The sequence below is a fragment of the Littorina saxatilis genome, linkage group LG8, assembly GCF_037325665.1.
Source record: "Littorina saxatilis isolate snail1 linkage group LG8, US_GU_Lsax_2.0, whole genome shotgun sequence".
Taxonomy (NCBI): Eukaryota; Metazoa; Mollusca; class Gastropoda; order Littorinimorpha; family Littorinidae; genus Littorina; species Littorina saxatilis.
This window is the reverse complement of record NC_090252.1, coordinates 10,820,803-10,832,644: the sequence shown is the minus strand read 5'-3', so window position 1 is coordinate 10,832,644 and position 11,842 is coordinate 10,820,803. Positions and strand designations below refer to the sequence as shown.

Below are 11,842 nucleotides of genomic sequence, written 5' to 3'. Positions count from 1 at the left end.
ATTTTGGTCAAGTAATCTTCGACGAAGCCCGGACTTCGGTATTGCATTTCAGCTTGGTGGCTTAAAAATTAATTAATGACTTTGGTCATTAAAAATCGGAAAATTGTAAAAAATAAATAAAAATTTATAAAACGATCTCAATTTACGTTTATCTTATTCTCCATTATTTGCTGATTCCAAAAACATATACATAGCTTATATTCGGATTAAAAACAAGCTCTGAAAATTAAATATATAAAAATTATTATCAAAATTAAATTGTCCAAATCAATTTAAAAACACTTTCATCTTATTCCTTGTCGGTTTCTGATTCCAAAAACATATAGATATGATATGTTTGGATTAAAAACACGCTCAGAAAGTTAAAACAAAGAGAGGTACAGAAAAGCGTGCTATCCTTCTTAGCGCAACTACTACCCCGCTCTTCTTGTCAATTTCACTGCCTTTGCCATGAGCGGTGGCCTGACGATGCTACGAGTAAAATGGCATTGCGTTCAGTTTCATTCTGTGAGTTCGACAGCTACTTGACTAAATATTGTATTTTCGCCTTACGTGACTTGTTTGCAATTTCCTTTCTCCTCTCAGCGCGTCTCCGTTTTGTAAATATCATTCAAAACAGACAATTAAAGAACCTCTAACTCAAAAACAAAATGCGAATAATATACGTCCATTTCACCGCAACAGATTTAATTAGCCAATGTATAAGCAGGTTATAGATAATGTACATGTACACAAATGAACACGCATTCTTGCCTTCCGGAAAATAGATATATAACATAAATAATTTCACTATTTCGTAAACATGTCATAACGTCAGAAATACCAATTACTGTTTCATTTCTTCTTTACAAATTCCTTATCACCGTCGTGACCAAGTGTACTTAAACTATAGGTGTCACTGAGCAGTCAAATACACAAAACAATATTTGGCCATAATTTTCTCATCATCTGAAACACTTTCCAATTGATCTTAAATCTGACTCTTCAACCTCTGAAAATTGCATTTCATCGGACAGTATTACTGTAAGCAGTGTTCGTACTTTATATTAGTGGGATTACATTCTCTTGATTTTTTTTGGTGCAATCCTGATGTTCATAAAAAAAGTTCTTACTTGATTCTCCAAATTGTTTGGTATTCATACTATGTTATTGTTTGTTTAGTTGGCTGGTTGTTGGTCCTTCTTTGTTTACACACACACACACACACACATACACACACACACGCACACACACACATACACACACTCACGCATACACACACCACACACACACACACACACACACACACACACACACATTTAAACCCGAAAGTTGCTCGAACACATGCATCTCAAATACTCGCCTTAAATGTCGAATTATGACGCATAATGAATCAACAAAACCATAACGTTAACGAATAGGTATCAACTTCCGCGCAGAGCAGACGTATTTTGCGGATACCACGTGCCTGTCCTTTTTAACAGCAATTTCCTTCTCCTCTCGGCGCGTTACTTTTTACACCCCCGGTATAGGGGTGTGTATAGGTTTCACTGGATGTGTTTGTTTGTTTGTTTGTTTGTTTGTGTGTTTGTTTGTGTGTTTGTGTTCGCATATAGATCTCAAGAATGAACGGACCGATCGTCACCAAACTTGGTGAACAGGTTCTATACATTCCTGAGACGGTCCTTACAAAAATTGGGACCAGTCAAACACACGGTTAGGGAGTTATTGGTTATTTCCCTTTGACGGGGGTGTTTTTCCTATCGGAGGAATTTCTTTTTATGAATAGCATTCAAAGCAGACAAAGAACGTCAAGGTGACGATGAACTTGCACTGTGCTTAAGCCCCACTGCACACCTTGCATGATATCAATGTCGTTTCTATACAACAGCCGCGGTGTTGACCGCCAAACAAGAGTGTCAAAAAACTGTACTGATTTCCGGTTACACGTTGAGCGCTTTGAAAGAGGAAGAGATAATGTGCACAACTATAGGGTTTACTGGGACAAGAACTCGTCGACACAGATAGACACGTAGGCACTGAGAAAGGCAGACATATTCACGCGCGCGCGCGTACACACACACACACACACACACACACACACGCACGCACACACATACACACACACACACACACACACACACACACACACACACACACACACACACACACACACACACCAGTGATGCAAATGTTGTCGAGTCAACTTGCCTCGACATATCTGTCATAATAGGAAGGGAAACAACTCACAGTATTTCACACGGTCTCTCGTTGTTGCTGCAAGTAGACCGGGTTGGGCGTGTGCGGTTTTATGTATGACAGTCATACATATGTGCAGACTCTTGGCTGTTCTTGAATAGACACTGCATGTTTTACATGCGCAAACTAAAGTTCTTAAGTATCGGGAATGTTATCTTTGTCACAAGGACATTGCAGTGTACATAAATAAATAAATCTTCTACTTCATCATGAGAATAACAACGGATAGTAAGCATTATACATTGCTAAATAATTACCGGAGGTGTATTTGTTTAATGTTGTTTTTTGGGTAACAACAGAAGTGAGATCATGAGAAAAATGGGATATTTACACGGTTATTCTTATTGCAATATACCCCGTAACAGAAGAGAGAGAGAGAGAGAGAGAGAGAGAGAGAGAGAGAGAGAGAGAGAGAGAGAGAGAGAGAGAGAGAGAGAGAGAGAGAGAGACAGAGACAGAGACAGAGAGACAGAGAGAGAGAGAGAGAGAGAGGGAGAGAGCTCAAATGGCACGCCAGACGCACACAGACAAACACAATTCGCGTTTATATGAGCACAAAACGCAAGCGAACTGCAGCTGCTGCACTCAGTATGCAGATCAAGGTCGACTGAACAGATCCCTGCTTTCTCGGTTTCAACGCTGCTGTAAACAGAATAATAACTACCAGGCAATACAGAAGCCAGGGAGTCATTGACTAGACAAATGGAGGAATTGTCCATGTTGCTGTACGCTATTTAAATTACGTTCGGGTGTCTCTCTGCTGCTGAAGAAAGGTCTGTGTGACGGCGCGCAACCTGAAAACAGCCGGCAAGCGGCTGTGGATGTCCTTTGATTACAGACAAATGGTGATCAATCTTGCTCAGCACAGAATATGACAACGTGTGACAGTGGGTAAGTGTGCACAGACATTTAACACGTTTGGTAAAACACGTAATGGGAAACTGTCCAACATTCGACGGTTATGACATGTATGCGAAAACGGTGAATGGCATGCATGCAAGGAGAGAGGAAAAATAACGTTGTGCCGGGGAGTTCCCTTCACTGATTCTCAACTGTGTGAACACGTGTCGTCATTTGCTCACGCATGAAGCCAGTTACCAAGTTGTTGTCATGGATGAAAGAGTTTGCAAATGATCATGACTGCATAGACACCCATCGCTCAGACTTCTTCTACACCAAGTAAGTGGGTCAGTGGGTTAGTGTGTAACTGTATTTTGGCGGGTTTCTTCAAGCGCGTGGTTAACAAAGTTAAAAAGGTTGACGTGTGTTCAGTCTAGTCATAGTCTAGTCATTTCTTCGGAAATTGTGACACAATCTATTTCGGTCTGGTGGCGTAGGTCGACTTCTCAAGCAGTTCAATGTCCTTAATCGTCATTCTTCCAACAGGCTAAACAAGTAAGTGCCAATATGACATTGTATTGATACATTTAGGTAAGCTACTCTTATTTCATAACTTGTGTTGTGTTCAGACACACGCAGATATCATCGCAGCTCACCTTAACACGCCATTGGGCTTGGGTTGTTTTTCTCCAAACATACGAGATTCAGATAATGACCTGAGACCTGTGGCACTTACTTCTGTTTGTATGAAAGTCTTTGAGAGAGTTGTTTTGTTCAAACTGAGTGATTGTGTAAAAGATTTTATTGATCCATGTCAGTTTGCATACAGGAAAAACAGGAGTGTTGATGATGCTGTGTTGAATGTTTTAAACAAGATCTACTCTCATTTAGAAAAGCCTGGCTCTTATATTCGCTTGATGTTCTTTGATTTTTCCAGCGCTTTTAATACTATACAGCCTCATTTAATGGCGGAGAAGCTTTTTAGCATGAATGTCCCAGCAGCCACCATCCTCTGGTTTATGGACTACCTGACAAACAGGCCACAGTATGTTAGGGTGGGGGGGCAATCAGTTTCAGACACAATCTGCACAAACACAGGGGCACCACAAGGCACAGTACTCTCACCTTTTCTTTTTTCTCTCTACACAGCAGATTTCAGAAGTTCTAGTGACTCCTGCCCCATAACCAAGTTTGCTGACGACACTGGACTGACCGGACTGCTGACTGTTGACGACGACTCTGACTACAGGCAGGAGGTAGATAGGTTTGTGGGGTGGTGTGAAAACAACTATTTAGAGCGTAATGTGGGGAAGACAAAGGAAATGATAATGGACAACAGGAGGGGGGGAACATGTACACAGGGAGATAGTGATCAAGGGGGAGGTCGTAGAGAAGGTAGAGCAGTATAAGTATTTGGGGGTGATTATAGACAATAAGTTGACATGGAAACCAAACTCTGATGCCCTTGTGAAGAAACTCCACTCTCGCCTGTACTTTTTGAGAAAACTCAGGTCTTTTAACATCAGACAAGAAATCCTTCAGATGTTTTACACTTCAACGTGCAATAGTGTGTTGTACTTTGGCTCCGTGTGTTGGGGTGGCAACATCAACAAGCAAGACAGGGATAGATTAGATAAATTCATCAGGAAAGCAAGTGGGGTGGTTGGGAGGAAGCAGGACAATTTCATATCAACACATGAACGACGACTGACTGACAAGGTACAGACGATTTTGGCTGACGACTCGCACCCACTCAGACCGGAATTTGACAGTAGACGGACAGACAGGAGCAACAGATTCAGACAACCAACCGCAAGATCCACACGCTACAGAAATTCGTTCATTCCATCTGCAATTCACATCTTCAATTCTCAGGTGGGGCGGTAGATGCTGGTGTTGTTGCTCTGATGCACGGGGTCAGTGTTCTGTATTGTTTCAGTATTGTTGATTTTGTTTTGCATTCTACTCTCTTAGACAATATGTGATAACCGGCAAGGTGCTGACTTTCTTTTGTGCATTGTTGATGGTGAATGCATGTTAATTTATTTTTAATATACTTTCTTATGTGATAACCAATGTGCTATATTTTCTCAGGACAAAGAACAAATGTTTATTTTGAATGTTTTATGTATGTTATTATTACGGACACAAACGCGCAGCAATGTAATTTCTCTTTTAGAGATTAATAAAGTTATTGTATTGTATTGTATTGTATTGTATTGTATTGTATAACACCATTAGGCCGCTAGACCAAAGGTTTTGAATACCAGCTTTGCTAGTTGTCTATTTTCATGATATGAGTTCATGCATGGCGATTCGATGCGGCTCAACAACATTCAGACAGAGTTGTAATAATAATAAACTGACGTGTGTCTAGTTAGTTAGTTAGTTGTTGCTTTTTGGGTCCAGCGGAACATTATTATAGGCCATATCAGGACCCCTGACGTGTGTCTATATCTGGCTTCACACGTATATATCTTTGTACGTGCGTGTATTCTTTAGTTTACCTTGCACTAACATTTTCAACTTGTCTGCGCTTGCCTGCACACTGCATTGTAACGCGATCGGCAGGCTTCTTTATACTGAAACTGTTGTTGTAGTTATCTGCGTCGTATCATTCTCAGACAACGAGCCAGCCACAAATGAAATTGAATCGATAGACTGTGTGTTCGCGTACTGAAAAATAACTCGAGACCAGAACATGTTATCGCAAGAACCTTCGGCCGAGTTCTAGACCACGGCCGTGAGAAAAGCGATAAGTAGCAAACTCTATGTTATGTACACGCTATGAAATGAGCACGCCTTGAACTATACCGTGACCAATGTCAAAAATCAAACATCGATCCATCTTTTGAATACGCGATTACGCCTATGTGTGTGTGTGTGTGTGTGTGTGTGTGTGTGTGTGTGTGTGCGTGTATGTGTGCGTGCGTGTGTGTATGTGTGCGTGCGTGTGTGTGTGTGTGTGTGTGCGTGTGTGTGTGTGTGTGTGTGTGTGAGAGCTTCTGTTGTTGTTGTTGTTGTTGTTGTTGTTGTTGTTGTTGTTGTTGTTGTTGTTGTTGTTACTTGAGCTATTGTTCCTGATTGTGTGTGTTTTTTTTTAGTTTGGTGTTGTTCTTTTTTTAGATCGGAACTATTCAGGATGGTTGCACTTTGTGGCGGTCTGACACTGCTGGTGTTTACTGCCTGCTGCATCAATACTTACAGTGCACCAATCACATGTGATGCTCGCGTTTACCTTGAAGGACAGCCTGCTTTGATCACTTGTAATTTCCGTACAAACATTTCGGCCAGTCAACAGTCCTTTAACATGGCACGTTACCCATCGACTGCCAGGCAAGGGGAGATAGGTAAGTATTTGTGTTGTTCTTGATAATTTAACTCAATTACATGAGAATGGCTCACATCTGAGTCCCATGAGTTAAACAAAACGTGTGTCATTGTATCAATATATCTAGTTATTTTCCAGTTGTGATCTGCAATGCAGCCAATTCACGTTATAAATAATAATCCGTAAGGCATGGCACGTACGCGCTGTTATGAGGGTGTGTAGGAAATCAGCGTAGGGCGTTCACAGCACCGTCATTTTACTTCCACTCAGTGACAATGTCAGTGCCTGTTAAACAAACAAAACAAAAAATCCTCCGATAGGAAAAACACCCCCGTTGGTCAAAGGGAAATAACCATTCTCACTGCACCCATTCTCACTGCCATCAACTGAGAAGGTTATTTCCCTTTGACCATGAATATGTTTCTGTATAAATCCTTGTAGAATCTTAATCCAGCAATAACTCCCTAACCGTGTGTTTGACTGGTCCTAATTTTTGTAAGGACCGTCTCAGGAATGTATAGAACCTGTTCACCAAGTTTGGTGACGATCGGTCCGTTCATTCTTGAGATCTATATGCGAACACAAACACACAAACACACAAACACACAAACAAACAAACAAACAAACAAACACATCGAGTGAAACCTATACACACCCCTATACCGGGGGTGTAAAAACACAGGCACCCGGATCTTTCGCTCTGCAACGTATCTGCAATTGATATTCACATGTGTACTGTACAGTCAATATAAAAGAGAGAGAGAGAGAGAGAGAGAGAGAGAGAGAGAGAGAGAGAGAGAGAGAGAGAGAGAGAGAGAGAGAGAGAGAGAGAGAGAGAGAGAGATAGTGAGAGAGAGAGAGAGAGAGAGCGAGAGAGAGAGAGAAAGAGAGATAGTGAGAGAGAGCGAGAGAGAGAGAGAGAGAGAGAGAGAGAGAGAGCAAAGGAAAGAGAGAGTGAGACAGAGAAAAAGAGAGAGGTGAGAGTGGTCGTGGTAAATATGTATGTGTACATGTGTGTGTGTGTGTTCTGTGTGCGTGTGTGCGTTTGTGTGTTTGTTTGTGTGTGTGTGTGTGTGTGTGTGTGTGTGTTTGTGTGTGTGTGTGTGATTGCTTGTTTGTATTTGTAGGCACTGATGTACTCGTGTGCCACTGGTCTGATGCAAACCATGAACATGACTGCTCTGTGACGTATGGTTACGAGTTTGACAACGTCATCACGGACCAAGTGACAGTCACGATTTCCGAGGCCACAGAATCATATGAGGGTCTTTACATGTGTTTCTTTGTGCCATCCCAGGGGAAAGATACTCACGCATGTGACTTTAAAATCACACGTAAGCACCTCCGCTGTGGCGGAGGATTTGTTTTCTTTTGATTAGTTTCATTAAAGAAAGGAGGCAAGTTTTCTCAGAAAGGGCTAAATTAGCCGTTTGTTAAAGTATGTGTAAACGTATGTAACGATTTCGCAAATTCGTGTAGTGGTTGCTGTTGCATTGGCAGTTAAAATAACACATAGTTTAGACGTACCCATCTGAATGGAATTGACTGGCTTGTCGATCTTAAACATGATGTATTCATATCAAACAACTCTCATAAAAAACAGAAACTATGAAGATGCGTATTGTTTATAATGTACTAGCACAACAACAGAGTAGTTTATGGTAAGGCTTTGTGTTGCTTATTAAAAGCATGATGCCAACACCCGTTTGGCAATTATCATGATATATGAACAAAACACACATGTACTTCAGTTTTAATTCTTCTGCTTTTGTGATGATAATATCATGTGGAACTAAACATGTATAGATTGGAGGAGTGTGTGCGTTTTGTCTGATCCATTGTATCTACTCATTCCCTCATGTGCAATCAACGTGTTTGCTGGATGCAGTAGGGGCAATGATCGAAGGACTTTCTATCATTCGAATAGGGTTTCAACATATAGATAATATCATAAAAAACACGCTTCACTCACATGCATGTGTCTGGTGTAATTATTGTAACAAGTAGCACATCAGGACTTGGTAAGAGAAGGCTAATTGTGTGCTTATTTGCATATAATCAGTAACACATGGGGTTGGCCAATATGCTTATAGTTTCATGCTGGATATTTAAAAGAGAACAAAAACTAGCAAGATAAACTTTAATTCTCAGGATTTCAAATAACAACGACAATGCACTTAATTCTTCAAAGATGTTTTGTTATGATTAACTACCGTTTCAGAAACAAAGCAAACAGTGATGGTTAAATGTTGTTGTAACATGATTATGACAATGTCGACATGTCAACATTATATGTTGTACAGTTGAACCTATGGTCGATGTGAAGACAGTGAATGACAATCAAACAGCTCTGCCACCAAATGGAGGTAAGCACAGAACTTTTTGTATTTTGTTTAAGCATTTATAAAGTCTTGTTGAAAACGCCAAGCATCAAGGTCACAGCGGGGTCTTGTTGAGGTCAAAAATATAAATGTGTCATTGAGGTTATCTCGCATGTTTTTGAAGCTAGGGCGTTGAAACTTGGCACACTACCAAAGTTTGATGACCCCAAGGTATAATGCAAGTCACATCAAACCTCCTCAAATTTCAAGGCCACAGCAAGATTAAAGTTTCTTTCCAACCTGGACAATTGTCATAGTCTTGCATGTTTTAAAGCTGGATCCATTACATTTTACACACTTTCAGGATTTGATAAAATCTTTTACAAAAAAAGTGACCTCCTGGTTAATGTTTGTCAAACTTCACGGTCACAGCAGTGTCCCATCTGGAAATTAGAAACATTGTTAAATTTTTCCCACGCGTTTTATAGTGTATGATGTTCTCCACGCATGGTGAAAGTCAGGTTGATAAAGTCAAGGTCACAGCGGGATTGCGTTGAGGTCCATAATATAAATGTGTCATTTTCACTAATGCCTTCTAGTAATACCTCTGAAACGTCACAGGCTCCAAAGGTTTGATGCTGTTTGGTTTATGATAAAAGTGATGCCAATTTTCATGATACGTGAAGCTTTCAGATGGGTCAATTTGGAGTCACACAAACAGAGAAAATCTTTATGCGACTCACTTTTTGTCATACGGAATATAGATAAGAACCAAACTATCTGTTGTTCTAGCTCACTTGACATTAACGAAAATGACGATTTGATCATTGTTGATCCGAACTCAAACCTGTTGTGACCTAGTAATATAACCAGGATCAACCAGACAAGACTTCGATGTCCAGAAGTAGTCAAACCTCAAAACAGTTGGAAGTATCCAAGATGTAAGCACCATACACTTTTCAAACAATATTTTTTGCTTTGTTACAAAATATTGACCACACTGTGACCTTGAAACTTGAAACAGATCAACTAGACTTTGGTTTTGGTATGAACAGAAGTTTAATAAAGTTACATTTTTAAATTTTTTACCCAACCATACCCCTAGGTCGACCAAACTTGGTTCATGTTTGAAGGTCATCGAATCCTATAGAAGCGAATGAGATGTCAATGGTCTAGCTTTTAAAATCTTCAAGAAATTAATAAATTTTTCCGTTGTGACCTTAACATTTCACAAACGTCAACCAGACTTTGGTCACGTCAGAAGAGGCATCCAACCCTAGAAATGGTTAAAGTGTAAACTCTAGTTTTAAAAATGTTCAAAACATTGATAATTTTCCATTTTAAGATCCCAAGTTGACCCTGTTGTGACCCTGAAATTTGACTTTGGTCAACCAGACTTGGGTTATGTTTGGAAGAGCTCAAGCTCTAGATCTACAAAGATGCACATGTGTTTAAGTTCTAGCCTCAGAAATATAAATACGAGCTAGTGACTATAACGTAGCCACGTTTTGAAGCTTAAAAGGAATCAACTTTCTGGCCTGCACTCGACCCCAATAGCTGTGACTTTGTAATTTGAGTATTATCACCCATACTGTAGTTACGTGTAAAGGTCATCGATGAAGTTTCAACTCTCTAGCTTACAATAAGTTTGATAATTTCATAACTTCGCATTATTTGTGCTTCAACTTGACCCCGCTGTGACCTTGAAATTTGACGAGAAACATTTGAAGAATCATTAAGCAAAGGCGTTGTGCGAAGTGCCAAGGCTATTGCTTTAAAGGCAATGCAGAAAATCATTTGTTATCCCTGTTAATCAATACGCGACCGAGTTGTGACCTTGAAATTTGACAAGGGTCAATTATACTTCTACCATGCCTGAAGGCTGGCTTTTTAGCACCCAACTTGTGTGAATTTTCAAAGTTCTAGATGTACAAATGGTCAATAAATTGATAATTTTCCATTTTGATGATCCCAACTCGACCCTGTTGCGACCTTAAGACTCAACTTAAGCTTTAATTTCCATCTCGGAGAATTATCAAGCAAATGTGTTATACCAAGTTCAATTTCTCCAGCTTCAAAAGCAATGCCACCCATACGCAACCCAGCTGTGATCTTGAATTGTACAAGGGTCAACCAGACTTCCAACATGTCAGAAGGCTATTTAGCCCCGAATATGCGTGAAGATTCAAAGTTCTAGCTTCACAAGTGTCTGAGAAAAAAATGCCGTTTTTTACAGGCAGGAGAACCAGTCGTGACCTTGAATTTTGTTGAGGATCGACTTGATCTTCTCCATGTCGAAGGATAATTGATCGATTGCGTTGTATGAAGTTTCAAGGTTCTAACTTTAGAAATAAAGCAGAAATGGATAACAGTCTGTTTTTTTAACCCATGAGCGACACGGCTGTGACCTTGAGATTTGACAAGGGTCAACCAGACTTTCACCGTGTCAAAACGTTATCAAGCCCTGAATGTGTGTAAAGTTTCAAGTTTCTAGCTTACCACAAAGCTATGAAAAAGATTATTGTTTGTTTGTTTGTTTTTTACCCGTACGAGTCCCTGCTGTGACCTTCACATTTGACAAGGATCTTTCTGAACTTCTTTGTGTCGGAGAATCATTGAGCTACGGCGTTTATGATGTTCGAAGGCTCTCCCTTTAAAAACAACGAAAAAAAGTGATAATTTAAAAAAACAATTATTGGCCCATACGTGACCTTGAGATTAGACAAAGGTCAACCAGACTTCCACCGTGTGTGGAGGCTATTAAGCCCAAAAGTGTGTCTTCTTCTTCTTCTTCGTACGACGGTGCAAAAGTGTGTGAAATTTAGGGTTCTTGCTTTGAATAATTCTGAGAAAAAGGTTAATTTCCGTGGTTTTTTTTTTACCAACACGAGACCTTGCTATGACCTTCAAATTTCTCAAAGATCAACCTGAAAGTTTCCTTGTCGAATGATGATTAAGCAAAAGCGTTGTTTGAAGTTTCAAGGTTCTAGCTTCAAAAATCTCTGAAAAAATATTTTTCTTCCGTTTTTTTATTTCCATGTGACCCAGCCGTGACCTTGAAATTTGACAAGGGTCAACAAGACGTTTACCATGCATGGGGGTGATATAGCCC

The 11,842-nt window shown here is 40.1% G+C and overlaps 1 protein-coding gene across 1 annotated transcript; it reads left to right on the top strand.

Annotated features, from left to right (window-relative positions):
* The first annotated feature begins 3,139 nt into the window (after positions 1-3,139).
* Positions 3,140-10,927, top strand: LOC138974505 (uncharacterized). The gene is made up of 5 exons (XM_070347223.1): positions 3,140-3,417; positions 6,205-6,428; positions 7,537-7,743; positions 8,713-8,793; positions 10,803-10,927. Exons 1-5 carry the CDS (start codon positions 3,323-3,325, stop codon positions 10,925-10,927), a joined length of 732 nt encoding a protein of 243 aa, XP_070203324.1. The 5' UTR covers positions 3,140-3,322.
* The last annotated feature ends 915 nt before the right edge of the window (positions 10,928-11,842 follow it).